Source organism: Ambystoma mexicanum, chromosome 12 (assembly GCF_040938575.1).
Source record: "Ambystoma mexicanum isolate Mex_15411 chromosome 12, UKY_AmexF1_1, whole genome shotgun sequence".
Taxonomy (NCBI): domain Eukaryota; kingdom Metazoa; phylum Chordata; class Amphibia; order Caudata; family Ambystomatidae; genus Ambystoma; species Ambystoma mexicanum.
Window position 1 is genome coordinate 134,505,102 of NC_090936.1, and position 21,628 is coordinate 134,526,729.

Consider the following 21,628-nt stretch of genomic DNA (forward strand, 5'->3'; position numbering starts at 1 on the left):
CCCAAAGTTCACGAACAGTTGTGACGTCTTCCGAAAAGTCTTCGTGCGGTCCACGTAGAACTTCAGTGCTCTAGCTACATCCAGCGAGTGCAAAGTCCTCTCGGCAAGAAAACTGGTAACACCAAGGGCTCGTTGAGGTGGAAGTCCGACAGCACCTTGGGCATGAAGGAGGTGTGCGTCCTCAGCACTACCCTTGTGTCATGAAAAGTCAAGTATGGAGGCTTGCAAGATAGGGTCTGAATCTCTCCCACTCGTCATGTAGAGGTGATGGCCACGAGGAACACTGTCTTCCATGACAGGAACTTCAAAGGCACCGAATGCATAGGCTCGAATGGGGCTCCCATGAGCCTGGTCAGCACCACATTAAATTCCCACGCCGGGTCAGGGGCCTTCACCGGCGGGAATGATCGGAATAGTCCCTTCATGAATTCCTTTACCAGGCGATGAGACCACAAGGACGCCCGTTGCGTAGTCTTGGTGTATCGGGAGATGGCAGCCAGATGTATTTTTATGGAGGCGTGAGCCAGTCCAGCTTTGGCCAGCGACAGTAGGTACGGCAGCACTTGAGGGGCCGTAATCCGTAGAGGGTTAATCTTCTGTGCACAGCACCAGACAGAGAACCTCTTCCACTTATGACCGTAACACTTGAGAGTCGAGGACGCCCTGGCCTTTGCAAGAACCTCTCTGCAATCAGCCGGGATATCGCACCCTCCAAACTCTAGTGCTGCAGGAGCCAGGCCTGCAAGTTCAGCGACTGTGGGTCGTGATGGAGAATGGCGCCTCCTTCTCTGGAGAGAAGATCCGCGTCTGCCGGCAGCTTGACTGGTGGGGATGTTGACAAGTCCAGAAGGTCCGGGAACCAGATCTGCCTCGGCCACGCCGGTGCAACGAGGATCATCCTGCACCTGGACCCCTTGAGCTGGTTGATGAGGCAGAGCAGCAACGGCAACGGAGGGAACGCGTATAGAAACAGGCCGTCCCAAGGGAACGAGAAAGCATCGCCCATGCTCCTCGGCTGAGGGAGCCTGCTGGCGAACCTCTGGCACTTGGAGTTCGTCGCCATCGCGAACAGATCGATCTGGGGTTTGCCCCATCGTTGGAAGAGTCGATCCACTTTGTCCTGGCGCAGTTCCCACTCGTGGCGAGCGCAGCTACCTGCTGAGTGAGTCCGCAATGGTGTTTTTTATTCCTGCCAGGTGGAAGGGAACCAGAAACATCCCCTCGGCGACTGCCCAGTGCCACAGATCCTGGGCCTCCTTGGATAGGGCTGGGGATCTGGTGCCTCCTTGCTTCCGTATATAGAACATCGTGGTGGTGTTGTCGGTGAAGATCCTGACCACTTTGCCCTTGAGGGACGGAAAGAACGACTTGAGAGCCCAGAACATTGCTCGGAGCTCCAGAACGTTGATGTGGAGAGACCTCTCCTCCGGGAGCCAAAGGCCTCTTGCGTGGAGGTCTCCGGTGTGGGCCCCCCAACCCTCCAGAGAGGCGTCCGTTGTCACCGTCTCCTGAAATGCCGGGATTTGAAATTCCGTGCCTGTCGTGAGGTGAGCACGGACACCCCACCATAAGATCGCCCGACGGAACTCCTCGTCAAGAGGGATCCTGTCCTCGAAACAGCCCCTCGCTTGGAGCCAGCGGGCGTCGAGAAACTCCTGTAGCGGACGCATCTGAAGTCTGCAACGGGGTAAAAGGTGAATGCAAGAAGACCTCACCCTGGCCACGTCCGTGGCTAGCAGGCGCCGCACCTTGCCCAGGATGGTCTTGGTCCAATCCTCTGAAGGGGAGGCCAATTGCCCCACTGAATCGAGCTTCGCTCCCAGAAACAGTGCTATCTGCGACGGATCCAGGTGGGATTTGGGGTAGTTGATGGTGAACCCCAGCTCCGTGAGCAACCGGACGGTCCTCACCGTGTGTTCGACGGCGAGTTCCCTTGTCCTTGCCCGGATTAGCCAGTCGTCCAGGTAGGGGTAAACGTGGATCCCCTGCAGACACAGCTGCGCCGCCACTGGTGCCAGGCACTTGGTGAAAACCCTGGGTGCCGACTTTAATCCGAACGGGAGGGCCCTGAATTGGTTTAAGCGACGCAGGTCCAGGATGGGGCGCCAACCGCCTGTCTTCTTCTTGACGAGGAAGTACCTTGAGTACACTCCGGAAGCCCCGGAGCCCTCTGGGGACGAGCTCGATGGCACCTTTCTTGAGCATCGCCTTTACCTCCAACAGTAGTTGAGGGACGTGATTCTTCTTCCTGGCCACGGGAGGAATGCAAGGGCATTTCTTTTGGAATTCCAGCAAGTGCCCGTTGGCCAGGGTGTCCAACACCCAACCGTCGGTGGAGATGGACTCCCACACGCTGACGAACTTCGTGAGCCGGCCTCCCACCGGGGTGCTTCGGTGGGGGCCCGACAACATGGCCGGGTCAGTCTTGCTTGGAGGCGGCCTTGCCGCCTTGGCCTCCTTGGCGACGACGGCGGGATTCCCCCTTGCTTGCCGCAACCTCTGTAGGCCTCCTGGGAAGAGGAGCGGGCCGCCTGGCGGTAAGTGGAGGAGCCACCGCTGGATCCTTTGGAGGCACCCTGTCTGCCTCTGAAGCTCCGAAAGGGCCGCCGCTGTTGATGCACCGCCAAGGGCCGGGCTGTCTCTGGTCGGTCTTGATGGCCTGTAGGGACTCATCCACCTCCTTACCAAAAAGGTTGTTGCCGTCAAACGGCATGTCCAACACCCTGGTCTGGACGTCCTGGGGAAAGTCTGTCGCCTTGAGCCATCCTCGTTGTCGGAGGCAAACTCCGTTGCCCAGTTGGCGAAATCCGGTATCGGCAATGTCCGTTGCCACCGTTATGGCATGATCCGACGCCACCTCACCTTCCTGCAGAATTTCTATGGCCTCCGCCCTTTTGTCATCAGGCAGGAAGTCTAGCAGGGGAGCCACCTTGAACCAGAGCTCCCTGTCGTAGCGGGCCACGATCGCTAAGGCATTGGCCGCCTTAATCAACGTCGCCGCCGACGAGATGACTCGTCGTCCCATAGAGTCCAACTACTTGCCCTTGCTGTCCGGCGGGGAAGTGGAAGTTGAAGCCGCCGCACCCGCTGCCTTCTTCTTAGCCGCTGCCGAGACGACAGAGTCCGGCGTGGGCTGGGTCCTGAGACACAAGGGGGCGGCATCAGGGACTCGGTACTTCTTCTTGTACCTGTCCCTCTTGGCTGGTGTCGCGGAAGGGTTCTTGAGGACAGCAAGCCCCTCCTCCCAGATGTCGTCGAGTAAAGGCATCACGAGGACTGTCTTCCTCTTGGCCTCTCGTCGTTGGTACAGAAACCTCTCCTTTTTCTGTTCTTCAGGGCACAGCTGGAAGAGCTGGGATGCCCTGGTTATCATGGCGTGGAAAGAGCCAATTTCGTCGGCTGGTGACACCCGCGGGGGGGGTTCAGGGGGGGGGTGCCGACAGGGCGTCTGCTGTGTCATCGCCACCGTCCGTCCCCGTCGCTGTATCCGTCGCCGTATCCTCTCTAGGGTCCGGCGAGGGGGATGAGGGGTCCACCGGTCTCACAGGCACAAAGGGCGGAGCGGGGTGGACTCTCCTCCGCTTGTTCGGAGGGCTTCCCGACGGGCCTGGTTCTGGATCCTCCGTCGGGGTCCGTGATAATCTCGTCCTTATCTCAGTCATAAGGATTGGATTGCCAACAAAATGGCCGCCGAGCTATCCTGGGGCTCGGGCAATGGCTGCGACGGACGGGATGGCTGTTCCACTGGGCCCTGTTCGTCGTCGCCATCTTCGATCACGTCAGCAGGGACCGCCCCCTGGGATCGAATCTTCTCAAACCTCTCGTTGAGGCCTATGAACCTCTCGTTGAGGCCTAAGGACCTCTCGTTGAGGCCCTTCTCGGTTTCCACCAGTTCCTCCTCAGAGGCTGATTCCGAGTCTGTAATGTCCACCGGCACCCCCCCCCTTTTTCAGCCGGGGGCTTCACGGGGGTCTTGGCGATGGGCTGGAAAGAGAAATCCCTCCGCGGTGGCAGGGATACTCTGGGCCCGGCGGGCGTTTCCACAGGCGTAGTCTCAGCCGGCTTCGCCAGGGTCGCAGCGACCACTTTGGTAGTGGCCTTTGCCGGGTGGATCAAAGCCCTCACCACCTTAGGTGCGTCCTGGGCCTTCGCCTTGGGGGGAGGGTCAGCGCCTCGCTCCCCCTTCGAGATTGACCGGGTCCGCTCCAGCGGCCTACCCGGGTTCTCGGAATTCCTCTTCCCCGAACCAGAGCGCTGGCTCATGGTCGAACGTGCCGGGGAAGTAGCGCCCTGCTTGGCAACCGAAGAGCCCGACCTTGGCCTTCTGTTGGGCCCCCGTCGCCGGGGCACCCTCACAGGACTTAGAAGCCCACTCAGACTTCTTCCTCGCCTTCTCACCTGCTGTGCCCTTCTCCAGCCAGTCGGCGAGGCGGGAACGACGATCTTGTTTGGTCTGTTCTGAAAGGTTCTTGCAGAACGCACAGTCTTTCTCCACGTGCGTCTTGTCCTCATGGAGGCAGCAGAGATATTGCGAATGCTCGTCCTCCTTGAAAACGTTCTGTAATCCGCATCCAGGGCAGCACCTGAACAGCTTGGATCCGGGCATCGAGCTTCCCTTGTCCTGGGCCATGTCCGCTGAGGTAGGCCGCAGATCTTCCTGAAACCTCCAAGAAGTATAAACTTGATGAAAACTTCACCCTTGAGGGGCGTAGAAGAATTCCGAAACGGGTCCCCGTTATCGGAAGTAGAAACGGTGGAGCTTGAGGCTCGATTAAACCAAAAAAACGTGAAAACGCAGTAAAAAAACTTTAGAGCTAAACACGAGGACTCCCAACACTTGCGCGTGCGGTAAAAATCTGAGGATGGCTGCCAGAGGCGGGGTTTAGGGAGAGGGCAGTCATTGGCTGGTGGCAGTATGACCCAGAGATCAGTGATTGGTTACTAAGAAAGACAGATCAGAAACGAAACTGATACTGATTTTTTCTTTACCGAGGATTCCCAGCCTGACTGTTAGGGAGAATTCTCCGTTTAGGCTGAATTTCCTAACCTAGTGAGTCCCCCAGCAGCTTTGCTGGATTTTTGGGGTTTATTTTTTCTCCTGCCAAGAGTGAGACTCTTTTACCCTCACTCTTGGACATGACTTGAGAGTGTTTCTGTGACTTGCTATGTGCTTATGGGCTAGGGGGTATTTTTTCCCCATAGGCTATCATTGGTTTTTGAATGTGTGTTACACAGCACCCTCAGTGCAGTAACACAGGGGTGTCATAGAGACCCCCAAACATAGACTCCACACCCTGGGACTGACTACTGTCTCCCTGGGTCTGTAAAGTCACCATTGACTTTACTAGTCTTAACTTAGGAACTTAACCAGTACAAACCATCTTATTGTGGAAGTACTGGTAGGGGCAATTAGATTGCCCCTGGGTCTGTTGTCGAGGGGGTACTGTCCCGTCCCCCCTCGCCGAGTTCTGGCTGGTGGCAGTGGATACCACAGAAATATTGCACCGGAATATTTCCCAATGGGATTTCCCATTGTTTTTAATGCACCACTTTTTGGTGCAATGTTAAAGATACCGCTGGTTTATTTATTTCATATAAATTCACCGGTTGGGATTTTTTGCCAGAACTCGCCGCCAACATGGCGTCTAGGTTCACTTCAGTAACCCTGAACCCGAGTCGAGCCTTTGTTCCACTTTTGGCGGGCTTCTGCACAGAAGCCCTCCACAGTGGTGCCATTCTGTCTGGGTACCACAGGGGGTGTGGGAGGGGGTTTAGGCACCCTGGACTGAGTTGCCTTGCCAACTCATGTCGCACTCTGGTGTGATTGGCCCAAGTGGTGAGCCACCCCGCTCACCACTTAGCATGTTTGAGTGACAGCTAGGCTGTATGAATGGGGGTTTGCTGCATAAAAGCAGGGTTTTTGGGACTGGTTCTTCAGAAGTCGCCACAGGACCTAAGAAGCCGAAGAGGAGGAAGCCGAGCCTACCTGCAAAGACGACACCACCGGTGGAGCCCTGCGGAACCGTCTCACCACTTTTTCCGACGACAGAGATCTCCCGCCGGAGAGTCTCCTTCCCTTAACTGGTGGGGACAACCAGTTGCTGCCTTCTTTTCGCCGTCCCGAAGCATCTCGTGGCCGCCTTGCCTCTGCCAAGCACCCCGGCAACCGGGATACCACTTTTTACCTCAACCGCGAAAGAGGGGTAAAATCCTTTGTGACCGGAAAACTCCACGGCTGGTCTCATCCCTGGTAGTGCAACGACCTTCAGCTTTCCTCCACGTCGAGATCACCTCTTCCTCTGGACGACGACGCGACTTGCACCCACTACCAGGAACAACTACCACCGCTGGAGGATCCTTTCCACTTTTAAAGGTACTGTGTTCCGCCCGGCTTCCCTTGCCACCGATTGTACGGGGTAGATCTAGCCCTCGGCTCTCGAACCTGGGTAAGCCTGGGACACCCTAACTAAACTTTTTCTAAATTCAGTAAAACCTTTTCTACTCACCTGCAAAGACTTGTGACATTGTGTGATCTTGGGCATATTTTCACCTGGCTCTCTCTAAAGCGGGCCACGAACCAATTCTCCTTGTTCCACAATTGACTGCCTTTTCTAACCTTATGTGAAAAGTGTTCTACCTTGCTGCTTTCATTACTTCTGCTTTTTCCCTCCCTTTTCTAATAACTTGTTGGAGTGCCGTCTGACGTTAAGCGCTCACCTCTGTTTGGAAATAAGTGGTGTTAACTTAGACTTGTCCAACAAATGACTAGGGATGTACATATAAGTAATAGTGACTGTGTTTTGACTTACTTACCTTTTTCTGTGCTAGTGTAATTTATGAGTGTGCCTTTAAAATAAATAAGCATATACTTTTACACCTAGCTCTGGTCAGTGTTTGCTTGTACTACTGTGCCTCTGTACCTATCCTGTATCCTTTATATACTGCCTAACTCTTCTTGAGGGAAGTCTGACTGCTCAGCCACAGCTACCACAGTGAATCTGTGTGGTGCAGACTGCTACCAAGTGGGTTTACTGCCAACACCTGTAGTCTTAAATCTTTTGCAGTGATCCCAGAGGGAACTGCACAGGTTTCTGCTTACCCAGAGACCAGTGATTGGTTACTACTAAGAAAGACAGATCAGAAACGAAACTGATACTGATTTTTTCTTTACCGAGGATTCCCAGCCTGACGACGGGGAATATTCATGAGCATGTGAATCCATGGCAGACCCCATGGTGGAGAATTGAATTTTTCCTCGAATGGCGTCTTGTTTTAGCAGATTTAATAGAAACAAGTTGAGGTTGGTACCGACCCGTTTAACAAATCCAGTCTGTCTTTTCGCTTGTCTGTGGTTGTTGGCAGCCCAGTTGGTTAGTTTTTGTAGTAGGTATGTGGCAAATACTTTCCCAAGAGCATCAAGTAGGGCAATTGGACGATAATTATTTGTTTGTTTTCTGTCTCCCTGCTTGAAAATGGGGACTAAGATTGCTGATTGCCATGTTCGAGATACAGCATTTAGTATCGAAATCAGGCTGAACAACTGGATATAAAGTTTTGTCCATTGCTGAGGATTCTGTCTGATGAGTGCGTTGGATAGCCAGTCAGGGCCAGGGGCACGAGACATATTAAATTTAGATATTATTTCAGTAATGGCCTCTTGGTTGAACTCAAGTGACCATCTGTCAGAGTGTTTCTCCACTTCTGCTTTGGTGTTCGAGTCACGTGTTTTATATAATTCCGTAAAGTGGGTAATCCAACTGGATTCAGGTACATCCGAGATTGATCTGTCGTTGGAACTATCACGTTGATTTAAGATGTTCAATGCATTCCTGGTGTTTTTAATGGGACAAAGCTTCAAGCATTCTTTCTGAGTCCTGTTGGACTAACAAGTATCTATTGGTTTTGGTCCAATTTGAGTATTTTTGTTTCGCCTTTTTGATCAAAAGTTGTTTGTTTTTACTTTGTTACTTTTGTTGATGGCTTTGATATTCTTACACATTTCTGCTTTTTTCTCTTTTTGTTGAAGATTGAAGGTATGAAGATGTTGTGTTGGTTGAGTGGTCTTACAGATTCTGTTTTGTTGGAAAGGCAGTAAGAGCCATTCATAATTTAGCTTGCTCATTCCATTTCGTTATGTGTGGCCAGGAAAGTTTCAGGTAGTGAGCTTATGTGGTTTGTATTTAGACACAAGCTCATTCGTCTTTCATCCAACTCGACCCTTGGTAGCATCAATTCTGATCTTATTTGATGTTTTGAGGCCCAAGTTAGATGATGCATCCAATGGTCGCTGTTTGAATGGGTGGTATCAAGTCTCAATAAGGTTCGTGTTATTCCCTGAGAAGCATATATGTGGTTGATGATTGCCACAGAGAGGCCTCTGGACCAGGTCGGGTGTATTTCTCCTTTGTTGTTCAACGGTTTGGTTATAAGTAAGAGATTTTGGCAATCCATCTCTTTAGACCTTCGTCTTGCTCTCGGGGAGAGAGAGCATGGGTCTAGAAATTTCCCTTGGGAGTCATATAGGTGTAGATTTAAATCTCCACATATAATGAATTCTGTTTTTTGGAAGCGCTCAATGATGTTGTCAATAGCTGTGAATACAGCATCTATGAACGCTTCGTCGTTTACTGCTACCGGATTCCAGTAGAGATTCACAATTGTCAAGATCTTTTTGTCAGTTGGTGAGGGTCCATCAGTTTCAATGTAGGAACTATCAGATTGATAGCTCAAGATGGTGGTTTGGATCCAAGGGTTTTCATTTCTGGATTCCAAGATTTCAAAATTCGCATCAACTCTTATCAGGGTCAAAAGGCCAGCAGACGGATGACCATTTTTTTCCTTGTATCGCTGGATTCATGTGGGTGAAGTAGTTTTCCGATACCAGTTGTTGGGTGAGACATGTCTCTTGAAGACAAATGATCTGAGAGCAGTTGAGTGTTGGAATGCTCTCAGGGTAGTGAGAATGGCCTCGAGTGTTCCATGAACATACGGAAATCTCATAGCCCCTTTACTGAGTTGATTGTTAATAATTAGAGGGACCTGGTTCAGATCGTAGCATTTCGGTGTAATATGTAATATATGTCTCTCCATTTCGGGTGCTTTGAAGACGGTAACAGAAGAACATTCTTGTTGAACAATCCATAAACTCAGGCAGAAGTCTCCCCAGAGGCCGTGTCCTGGTCACTATTCTTTTGTTTGGTGTTTTTAAAGTGGTACAGACAGTTTGCTGATCAGGACTCAGACTTATTACTTTGCAATTCAACATACACCCTTAGTTTTAGTTTCGTTAGGTAGGGAACTCCCGTCATAGAAATAGGCAAGTTAGAGGTTTTTCTTTTAGTTTAAATAAAACCCTTGAAACAGGTCACTTGCTCATCTGACTACTACTTCTGGTTTACCACAATATGATGGGAATGTTTCTGCGAACGCAGCCCGCTTCTGTTAGAAAGAAGAACTGCAAATATCCCTGTGATCCGCGAAGAAAGGAATCCACACAGATGGCTGCATATCTCAAGGCCTTACCACCCTGCTAAATGTTGGCATGAAGGTATTGGCCATGGTGGTGCGCACATAATCATGCAATCAAATTCAGCCTGGGTGTACCTTGACTAATCTGGGGTTATTTATGTCACAAACATCTATGAGACTGACCCTTCATATAGCTGCATGATGCACTAGACATTGATGGTCTGCTAAGGAGATCCCAGGCCATTACATCTCTACATGCTGAAAAGGAACTCAGCTCACTTGAATGGCCTTTCCTCTTCAGGGGGTATGGATCAATTTTGGGTTTGTTCCTACTGTAGAGAGGGATCAGACCGGGGCACCCCCTGGCCCTCCCTGCTCTTCATTCGGGCATTGCAACCCATGGAAGAATCAATGAGAAGAGGCCTGATCATGAAGGGTTTGAATGGGAATGTGTGAAGAGAATAGAGTATTCCTCTATGCAGATAACATGCTGATACATCTGTGGTGCCATCTCTTTGTATACAGAGGTCCCCAAAAATGATGGTGTAGTATGGGAGACATTCTGGTTTCAAAATCAAAAGGCACACATCTGTGCTATTTACAGGGACAGGAACAACCTTGCGCTCCCTACTGACTGCCTTCTAGGATTCCTTTACTTGGAGATTCACATAACCAAGCTTCTTTGATTTGAATTTAGGTCTGCTGTTGGATAGTTTCACAATGTATGTGTTTCACTGGAGGTGGCTCCCTCTATCCATTAGTCAGGGCTACCCTGTATCTCATAGAATACTCAGGCTCCAATACCAAAAAGACTTGGCCTCAATCACTTTCCTTTATCTCTCTGACCGTTTCAACTGATCTCCCTCCGCTGGCCACTTCCCTGCCTACTTAAAATCTGCAACTGTCTTATCCCCATTGAAGAAACTCTCTGCTGACCCAAACATCTCAGCAGACCATCACCCAGTTTTTCTCTTTTCCATTGTTCAAAGGTCCTTGAGTGGGTGGTCTTCGACTGGCTCACAAAGTACCTTCAGGATAATGGCTTCGAGATCCACTTCAATAGGCTTCCATGCTAAACCCTCAGAGACTGCACTCATGCATGTCTCCAACTTTCTCTCTAATACTCACCATTCCAAACTCTCTTCTATACTCGCGCATTCTAACCTTGCTGCCGCTTTAAACACTGTTGACCACACCGCTCTCCTCCTCACTCGGAGGACCTGGGGTTTTAGCAAATCTGCTCTTGACTGAAACACCTCCTACCTGGAAGGTCTATCGTTTAAACTTTCTTGAAACTCACAAATCACTGAAACCACTCCTCACCCTGTCAGCTTCCCCCAACGATCAGTCTTTGGACGTCTGATCATTACCCTCTATACGTATGCCATAGACGTATCACATCCCTTCGCTTTCACTGTCACCTTTCTGTTGAGGACACTCAAATATTTGTCTACTTTGCCTCCTTCACCCCCACCACCTTGGAGCAGATTACAAACTGTCCCATTGTAATTTGTCACTGGCTCTCCACTCCCTCATGTTGAACCTTTCAGAAAGTCCTCTTTCTCCTGGCATCCAATGCCATTCATAACCTCCCCCTCTCCTACCTCCTTCCCTGCTGACCTTCTTGCTCCCTCACCCAAGGCTCCCGATCTTGGTGTTCTCTTTGATAGCAATCTCTGACTGCAAAAGTTCATCACTTACAGTGCCTCTGCTGCTAGTTTTCACCTTAACATTAAGAAAATTGGTTTTCTTACTAATCACTATATAAAAACTCTAATCTCCACTCTTGTGCTGAGCAAACTTGATTACTGCTCAATCCTACATCTTGGCCTTGAGCTCTACTCCTTCACCTCTCCAGACAAAGTCCACAAGTTTGATTCCTCCACTCTACAACCTACTGGGATCCTCTCCCACTTCTACCTACTGATAACATGCTAGTTAGCTCGCTATTATAATTAATAATTGGTTATTCATAACATGCTTAATGCCGAGAGGTTTCTAAGCGTAGACCCAGGGATCAAACCTGTGTTGCTCGTGTTGTCTTGCTTTCAAGGCGAGCTTGTTGCCCCTGAGCTATCCTCCTGAGACCATGGACAACCAATCTCTTTTCAAGTTCCTTCTTCCATTCTAAAAAGCTATCAATGGTGTTGCTGCTCCGCATGTGTCTGATTAGATCTCAGTAAATTCACCATCTGGCTCCCTCCGATCCTCCTCTGCTTGCAACCTCATTGTCCTATACCCTCCCTGTGCCTCCTCTAGCTGCCGCTCTTTTCTCCCTACACATCCCGCTCCACTGGAACCCACTGCTCATAACAAATCAAAGCTAGTCCAACTGTGGATCTCGTCAAAGCTTGTCTTAAACTTTAGCCACTCGCTAAAAAGGGAGTTCCCACTGCCCTCTTCCCCATCCCCCTACCCGACCCCACCACTGCCTTCAGTTACGCTTAATAGTGTCATTTTTGTATAGGTACATATATCAAAACAAAGAGCTGATGGCTGGAAGATTTAGAATTAATTTAAACCTCTGACAATTGCTCTGGGTAACTCTCCAGACCATCGGCATTCGCCTGTCAAGCCATTACAGAAAGGGGAAAGACCATTTTGAAATCAAGCATGATCCCACCCCCAAAGGGGCAGTCCAGCCCGAACTGCTTTGCCACATCCTTTCTGCATTAGACCGCAAACAATCCCAAACATCTTTCGAGGTCCAACACGGCCAAAACATGTCTGGCTTACTTGTGGTTCCGTGCAGAGGGGACCTGGCCTAGCAGTTCAGGCTTGGCGGCTCCCATTGGTGGCAGTACCCGACTGATTTGCATATGGCTGGACTCCTTTTGCAATGGCGCAGACAGGTTAAACAGTGGTGTGGAAGGTTGACCAGAGCAGTGCCAGTGGTTCACATTTATTTAAAACCTTCCACCCATCACATTTTTGGTTATAGTTATATAGTAGTTCTCTCTAGTTTCAGGAACTTGCCCCCTTCGGTTAATGTTACCTTTGTAAGTCAGCCGATTTCTTATATTTTCTTTGAGGTTTTTTTGTCCCTGGTTTTATGTCCCACTTTTTCACTCCTTCAAACTGGCTCAACATTCGCTCTCATCTTTATGCTATTGTACAGGCACCCTTTGGGGGACTGCATCTGCTATATGTAAATGAGTTACTGTAAGTCAATTCTGATCGAAATTGACATCGCTGTTCTTCCACTGAATACAAATTAAACAGATACAAGAGGGAACCAAAGGCTTAAAGTGTGCCAGGTATCTTTGGGCCCTGCCAAGACAGTTTCCAAAGGATGTTCTTGAGCTATGGCCTGTTGGGGCTCCTTGACACTGGATTTCATAAACCACACAACCTAATTTTCCCTGCACATGCAGTGTGTTAGGGGTTACATCTTATATTTCTTTGTGGGTTTTGAATGCTTCTTCTGGGGCTGTGGTTGGAAGGGGATCACTAATCAAAGGGTTAATAATATGCCCAGTGCCAGCAATGCCACATTTGGCTGTTAAAACGTTATCCATCACAACAACCCCCTTCTCCTGAAACTCACTTCGATGGTGAGGGGATGTGACATGAGAGCCGGCAACAGAAAAAACATGATCCAGGCAACCAGTCTAAGATCAACAGGGCTTAAATGGCTTACAAGATAGAACAGCAAGAAGAACGCTTAAGTCACAAGTGGCACAAAGTCCATCAACTTGTGAAGGAGAGACTGCAAAACGTTGTTTTGCAAATGAGTAAGAACATGAAAAACTTGTCCGTAGAGTTCCTCTAAGCCCAAAGAGCCACTAAGTAGAAATTGCATCACTCCACCTGAATCCCACATTCAGCTTGTTGGCATATGAAAGTATTTGGTCCATCGTCTTGCCTAGCACCCATAGGTAAAGAATTAAACTACCTTCCCTTCTACTCTTCGCATGTTTGACTTTACCAGCCTGCTTGCAAGATCAAAACATTTATTCTGGGCAGACCAAGATGGCCCAAAGTCAATTGCTCAGGAACAAAGAGAATTGAAGGGAGGGTGGAGAATGCAACCTTGTTGCTGAAAGAGCAGATATCTTCTCTCCTGCAGCAGAATAGGGTGAAACCTGGAGAGCTTTAACAGGGCCAAAAACTAGACTTGATTGGGACAATAGGAAGGGATGAGAATTCAAAACTGCAATCAACAACCACTTTATGCAGTACATTTGGATAAGTATGGATCTACTTACTGCACACAGTCGATGCATAGACTTTAACTGGAAGATCAATATGCACCATAATCTATACCCGATATTCTGCCAATACCATGGATGTAGTAAAAATGTGAACAAATGTTTGTGAGCAATGGAAACACTATCCCACCTCACAACCCATCTGGGATATATTTACACTGAATAAGATGCTTATGACGGGGAAACAAACAATTACTTGTGCCGATTCAAATATAATTCTTAAAATTTGATTATGAATATGTATAGGTGGCAAACTGAAATGTCTTACAACAAAGTAGCCATGGGTATCAAATTTTAAATTGTTTGCTGCAACTATTCAGTATGGTAAGAACTCAAGCATATTTGGGGTCCCAATATGGCTACTATTGCTTTCTGAATGGGTCCATCCTCAAACAGAATTCCTGCTCAGGGGTAATACATTGAAATTGGAAGCTAACAAGGGCAAAGCAAAGATTGGTATTTTTCAGAAAGGTTCCTCCACTGACGACTTAACATACAAAGCATGCATTTTTAGAAGGTGTGTCCATCCTACTTACTCTTTCATGCACAGGTGAGCCAGGGTAGGAATCATCCTCCGTTCCATAGGGAGAGGTGTCACCAGTTGACACTCTGCTCACGGCCATCTCTGCATGACCCTTCCCCTGTGGTCCCTTCATTCGCACAAATTCCATGGTGTTGTATTTATAAAAACCAAAAGACATCTTCTGGGCCATTTTGGCAGCAACACTGACCTACGGAGAAGATTAAATAAAAAAGGACAACAGTATATAAATGTTATTCAATGACAAAGTATTTCATTCTATTCTCTTATAATAGAAGTTGGATTATTGCAGTAGATTACTATGTGGAATTAGCAAAGGGGAGCTATCTAAAGTGCAGGTGATTCAGAATAGAGTAGTACGTGTGGTCGAAAGCCAAGGCAGGAGAGAACCCATTTCCCATGCCAGACATGCATTCCACTGGTTAGCAGTGGAATCCAAGCTCTCGTTTAGACTTATCACTATGACACATACATGTCTCTCAGGCAATGGCCCAAATTATCTTGCAGAGAGGATCTCCAGACCTTCAACCAGGAGAACATTAAGATTGAATGCTTAGAACATGCTCTGTGTACCTAGATCACAATTGGTTTTAGTGTGTAATTGTGCATTCAACATTGCAGCCCCAAGGCTGTAGAACTCATTGGCACTAGACCTGGAGTATTCCTACTTTGGCCTCCTCCAAGCAAGGTCTAAGAACATTATCTATTTAATTAAACACCACTGGTACCTAATCTTTAGTGCTGAAAGTAGCTCAGGCTAGATGTTATTTGTCTTTTGTCATTGACATATATGTTTTGTTGTCTCTTCGGGAGTGCCTTGATGCCTGTGGGCTTGTTTTGGCACGATATAAATAATTAAAAATGTCTTTGGCAAAGCAATTGATTACTGCAATTCCCTTGATCTGGCCCTTTTGTTGGTTCTGGTCTGTTACCAACTGTAACGTTCTATCGATTGGATGTTCCGCCCACGTATTCCTCATCTTATGATAATCGTATCCCAGCTTCAGCTGCTTCGGAAAAATATTTCACCAGGGGGTCGGTGTGCTCGAGACCGCGGAGTCGATGTCCCTCGAGGGCTGCCGTCGAGCATCAACATCATCCGCTGTATAAAGGGCTCGAGCAGCGCCCGTTACCCGAGTTCTGTTTTTACGGTGTTCATGGTCACATCAGTTGATCAGGCTTTAAGTCTTTAGTCTCATAAGGAAGTTAAGAGTGCAACTGGCCTAAACTGTACAGAGGGGTAGGATGGGAGGGTCGATGAGGAATACATGGGAGGGACATCCAATCGAAGGAACGTTACAGTTGGTAAGTAACTTGTTCTTCGAATGGATTGTGTCCTCCCACGTATTCCTCATTTTATGATAGACTCCGATAGCAGTGGTAAATTTGGAGGTGGGAGTACTAGAATTTTTAATTATGGACAGAATGAAGGACAGCTTTTGCAAATAGTCCTCCTTGGTATGAAGTAGAGTCCAAGCAGTAGTGCTTTATAAAGGTGTGCATTGATGACCAGGTGGCCGCAGCACAAATATCCTGCACAGGGACACCCCTCTGAAGGGCCGTGGAAGTTGCCATGCCTCTGGTTGAATGAGCTCTTAATCCATCCAGAGGCTCTTTTCCAGCCAATTTATAGCACTCCGAGATGGCTAAAATTATCCATCTGGATAGAGTTTGTTTAGTTACTGCCAGGCCCATTTTGTGCCCAGTATATCCAATTAATAGTTGGTCACATTGTCAGACATTCGTCAATCTGGAAATATAGAAGCTGAGAGCCCTTTTTGGGTCCTGTCTATGTAATCTTTCCTCTTCCTTACTAGCGTGAGGTGGGGGATAAAAGGAAGGTAAAACAATCTTTTGTGACAGATGAAAATCAGACACTATTTTAGGTAAGAAAGATGGTTTGACTTTTAAAATTACCTTGTCCCTATGGAAAATGGTGTTAGGAGGCTTAAAAGATAGTGCCTGCAACTCACTTACCCTGCGGGCTGAAGTTATAGCCACTAACAGAATCGTCTTAAGAGTGTGCAGTCTTAATGGGCAAGAGTGTAAGGGCTTGAAGGGAGCACACATGAAAACTTTTAAGACTAGATTTAAGTCCCAGATTGGCACCTGAAAAGGTGTCAGAGGGTATACATTTGTCAACCCTTTCAAGAATTGAATGACTAAAGGCATTTTAAAATAGGTCACCTCTTCCGAGGCCGACTTAAAGATCGAAAGCGCTGCCGAGTAACCTTTTATTGTACCAACTTGGAGCCCCAAATTGGCTAAGTGCAAGAGAAAAGAAAGTACTGTTGGAGTATTACTAATAAATGGATACACATTCTTGTTCCTGCACCGGTCACTGAATTTATTCCAATGACAAAGGTACAAAGGATTTTGTTGCTGGCCTTCTGGCCGATAGCAAAATCTCCATTACGTCATCCGGGAGGTCCCAATCCTTATATTTTAGCCTCTCAGAAACCATCTGTGAAGGCTGAGTGTCTTGACCTCTGGATGGAGAACTCGACCTTCCTCTTGCGAGAGAAGATCCTCTCTTTGTGGAAGACATATTGGAGAGCAGATGGACATATCCAGAAAGTCCGGGTACCACGTCCTCCTGGCCCAATCTGGGGCAATTAGGATCATGGTTTTCCTGAACTTTCTCAACCTCCTCATTACATGAGGAATCACGGGGACTGGAGGAAACGCGTAAAGGAGTGGAAATATCCAGTCCACTACGAACGCATCCCCTAGAGCTCCTCTCGGGGGGAAATTCCCTTGAGCAATACAGTTCGCATTTCTGGTTTGTCCCAGTCGCAAACAGATGTACTTGAGGGGTTCCCCAAAGGGTGAAGATCTCTTGAAGGACTTCCTGAGCTAGCTCCCATTCGTGGGAGACTGTGCTTTGCCTGCTCAGAGCGTCTGCCGCCATGTTTAGCTCTCCGGCTAGGTGAACTGCCGATAGAGAGATTCCTTCTTGCATTGCCTCTCTGCACAGTGGAAATTATCCTACGCCTCCTCTCTTGTTGAGGTAGTACATGGCCACTGTGTTGTCCGTCATTATCAGGACATTCCTTCCTTGTACACAGGGCAGAAAAGCCTTCAGCGCTAGTCTGATTGCTCACAGCTCCAAAAGGTTGATGTGTAGTTTGGACTCCGATGGAGACCAACGACCGTTGATTGTCAGATCGTTGCTGTGGGCTCCCCACCCCGTAAGTGCGGCGTCCGTCACTACCGTTAACTCTGGCCATGGTTGCCAAAACGGTTCCCCTTGAGGATATTCTCCTTGCAAGCCCACCATAGAAGATCTTGAGTCACTTTGGTTGGGACTTGTAGAAGATCTGACATCTCCCCCGAAAACTGGAACCATTGAGTCCTAAGGGCCCACTGAAGCGATCTCATCTTCAGCAGAGCCTCTGGCACTAGAATAATGCAGGATGCCATTAGGCCTAGCAACCTTAGGAAGTCGAACACCGGTAGATGCTGGGCATTCTGAAATGTTGTTATTATCTGCAGAATGTGGTGAGCTCTTTCCTCGGGAGGTGAGGCTTTACCCTGGGGTGGTGTCCAGGACCGCTCCTATGAATTGGAGTCTTTGGCTCGGAATCATTTGTGACTTCTTGAAATTGAGGGAGAAGCCCAATTTGCGTAGGAAGTGACAGGTCATGTCCAGGTGTCTCTGGGCCAGTTCGGGTGAACTTGCCCTGATTAGCCAATCGTCCAGATAAGAGTAGATGTGAATCCCCCCTCTCCTGAGACTCGCTGCCACTACCGCCATTAATTTGGAGAAGACCCTTGGGGCGGAGGTCAGCCGAAATGGTAGAAGTCGAAACTGATAATGAGAACCACCAATTGCGAACCTCAGGTACTTTGTGCTTGAGATGGATTGGCACATGAAAATAAGCATCCTGAAGGTCCAATGAAACCAGCCAGTCCTGAAGTTGAAGAGCCTGAAGGATCTGAGAAAGGGTCAACATCTTGAACTTGTCCTTCCTGAGGAACTTGTTCAAGCTTCTCAAGTCCAAGATGGGTCTCAATCCTCTGTCTTTTTTGGGGATGAGAAAATAGGGGGAGTACCAACCCTTGTTCCTCTCCGCTACAGGTACATGTTCTATTGCACCTTTCTCTAGCAGGGTTAAAATCTCCTGCACAAGGAGCGGGTCTGTAATTTTTCTACAGAGTTGGCTCCCCGGTGGATGATCTTGAGGTCTCTGATGAAAAGTAAGACAGTACCCATGGGTCACTATATCTCTAGTGCCCAAGCATCTGAGATAATGCCCCGCCATTCTTCCAGATACTGAGTGATTCTGCCTCCCACAGGGGTTTTGTGGGTTAAGACCTCAAAGTGGCTGCAGCAGTGGCTGAGGAGGTAGTAGCCGCTGCTGTGGCTGATCTAGCACCTCTCCCTTTTCCACCACGAAAGGGTTTTATCTGTTGGCCTCTGTGACTGGCCTGCCCCCTCCCTTTTCCAAAAGAGGAATAGAATCGAAAAGGGCGACTCTTCGAGGAAGATGACCTGCCGTAAGAGTGCTGTTGAGGTTGCCTTATAGCGGCGCTGAGTGATTTTGCCGTCACTTTCGAGCTCTGCAGCTTCTCCAAGCTCTCGTCCACCTTGCTGCCAAACAACCTCAAGCCGTCAAAGGGCATATTAAGTAATCTAGACTGCACATCAGGTGCAAATCCAGATGTTCTTAGCCATGCAAATCTGTGCAAGACTGCGCTAGAAGCCATGGATCTGCTTATACTATACGCAGTGTCCAAACCTGACTGAAGGCATTCCTCCCAAGCCTCTTTACCATCCTTCACTATAGCCAGGAAACCATCCCGTTCCTCACCTTCTGGGATGCGTTCAGCCGCTGATGACATACAGTCCCACAGGGTAAAGATAAATCTTGCTAATGTGCAAGTGACATTAGTTGATTTCAGGGCCATGCTGCCCCCAAGCATCAACTTTTTTGTCGTCCCTATCTGGTGGTATTGATGGGTAAGCTGATTGCCTAGTGGAAGTGGCAGCTTGAACTACAAGACTTTCGGGAGAAGGATGCTTGGACGAATACTCTGGGTCTGATAAGGCTGGTCTATATTTTGTTACCAGTTTTTTATTTACTGCTGGAATCGAATCTGGGTTATTCCAATTTGCCATTACCCTTTTTTATAAAGTCTTATGGAATGGTAAAACAGGATCTTTTAAGGGACCCTCACTCAGGATATCAGTCATGTCATCCTGGTCAAAATCTGGGGAAGATGCTTTCCATCTCATAAAATCTATGACTCTTCCCATAAGATTTCTGTAGCTGGGATCAGCATGATCTGTATGGTCTGGCCTCTCAAAATCCACTTCAGGAGAAGTGTCCAAGCCACTTGCATTTTGTAGGCAATCATACAAATCTGTTATTCTTGACTGTGGGTCCACTAGTTCTTCAGGGACCTCCCTGGCCCCAAATCTAACCCCAGCTGGAGTGACATCCTCTTCAGAGGAATGCTCCTCATATATAGAAGACATGGATGTAAAGAATTCCTGTCTAGATTGAGGGTGAAAAGCCTTTTCAGGCAAGGAAGGTGGAACTTGTCTAGGCATAGAAAATGGCGTCAACTTGGGCCTTGGAATTAGCGAAGGCCTCGATAAAGGCATCAAAGGCGTCGATAAGTTAGACGCTGGCTTTGACGGAGTCAAAGGAGGCTTCGATGCCGTCAAAGAGGGCTTCTATGCTGTCGAAGAAAGCTTCGATGCTATCGAAGCTACGGGCGTCAACGCCATCTTCGTAATCGATTTCGACGTTATGGGCGTTGATAATGTTGAGTCAGATTTAATCTTCGACTTTGACGTCGATGCCGATTCTTGTTGCCCCGATTTGTGCACCGTAGGCTTAGATTTAGAGTGAGGTGTCGGGGAACTTTCCCTTGACGATACTCTCATCTCTTTTTCAACCCTTGCGTGTTTGGATCTTGATTTTCCTCTGTCACCACGTGGCAACTTCGAGTGGGTCTGGGCCGCTTTCTTGAATATTTTCATCATCGGAGCCCTGAAGGCCTCCCATTTTTCTGGGGAATCATGTTTTGAAGGGTACGTCACTCTCCTCTCTGAAGAGGACGAGGAGGAAGACCAACTATGACATCGCTTTCTTGACTTTTTCGTCGAAGACGAGGAAGACTTTCACGAGCGACTTTCCGATCTTGATCTTCTCGACTCGTAACAAAATTTTCTAACAGATTCGTCTGAATCCTTTTGTCTTTTCGAAGACTTACACATGCCTCCCCCACCGCCAGCTTACTTCTGCGTTCCCCAAGGGCCTTTTTTGACTTGGCCTGACAGGACCCGCACTCATCAACCCGATGGCCTGGGCTGAGACATCTTCCTGCCACACTTCAGACATTTTTTGAATCCTTTCTTGGGTGTGGAGGGAGTTGAAGACAAAGACATCGTCGATTTTAGATGTGCCGTTCGTGACACGAAGCAGTTGCGTCGGAAAAACGGAACTGAGGTAACGGGCGCTGCTCGAGCCCTTTATACAGCGGATGACATTGACGCCCGATGGCAGCCCTCGAGGGACATCGACTCCGCGGTCTCGAACACAGCGCCCCCTGGTGAAAAATTGTTCCGAAGCAGCTGAACCTGGGATACAATTATCATAAGATGAGGAATACGTGGGAGGACACAATCCATTCGAATGCTGCTGCATGGACACTCAATTTATGCAAGTCAGACCACGTCTCAGCTATCTGTCATGCACTCCTTGTGGGGCACAAGCATCAAAGAGCCCTTTGTATTGTCCCAAACGCTCTTTTTAAAGTTTTAGTAATGGTAGAGCACAGTACTCCTGCTGAGACTTTGCATTATACTTTGTTTTCGAGGAGACAAACTATTGGTCTTCACACCCATAAATGACACAGGCCGGGGCTTTTTCAACATCAGGCATGAAGGGAAGAGGCATTTACAAGAAAACCCCGTTGCAGACATAACCTTCAGGCATCCACTTTGTGGACCAATTTACCTGAGCTAATTCATATGATAACATCACTTTAAAAAAAGAAAAGCTCCACCTATTTCAGTTTTGTGATCCTTCATGGGTCTCACACAGGTCAGTTTGATTAGCTCATCTTTACAGCACCATTACACCATCAGTGAATATGTGTGATTTACAATTGCTAGACAGACTAAAGAGTTATTTACCTTTAAGCATGACAATACATTTGCCATTAGATTTTTACAAAACCCATGCTCAAAATAGATGTTTTTTCTCCAATTAACGTAGGGTCCCTGACCCAAGATAGCATATTCCTACTTTGCCATTCAAAACTGCTGAGAAACAATGCCCCTAATTTCTAAGCAGGAGAACGCAGGTGTTTTAAATATTACAATGCCTTGAACTGAGCTGTGCTGGAGGATCATGAACAACGAGATCCAGTTGGATGGGCAGGAGAAGCAACA

The 21,628-nt window shown here is 48.2% G+C and overlaps 1 protein-coding gene across 2 annotated transcripts in view; it reads right to left on the minus strand.

The window, feature by feature from the left end:
- Positions 1-21,628, minus strand: part of KIAA0930 (KIAA0930 ortholog) — a 1,042,143-nt gene that overhangs the window by 303,977 nt on the left and 716,538 nt on the right. For both annotated transcript variants that reach the window (XM_069628175.1, XM_069628174.1), the window contains exon 7: positions 14,216-14,410. In XM_069628175.1, coding sequence (XP_069484276.1) covers positions 14,216-14,410 — 195 coding nt within the window. The remainder of the gene's footprint in view (positions 1-14,215; positions 14,411-21,628) is intronic.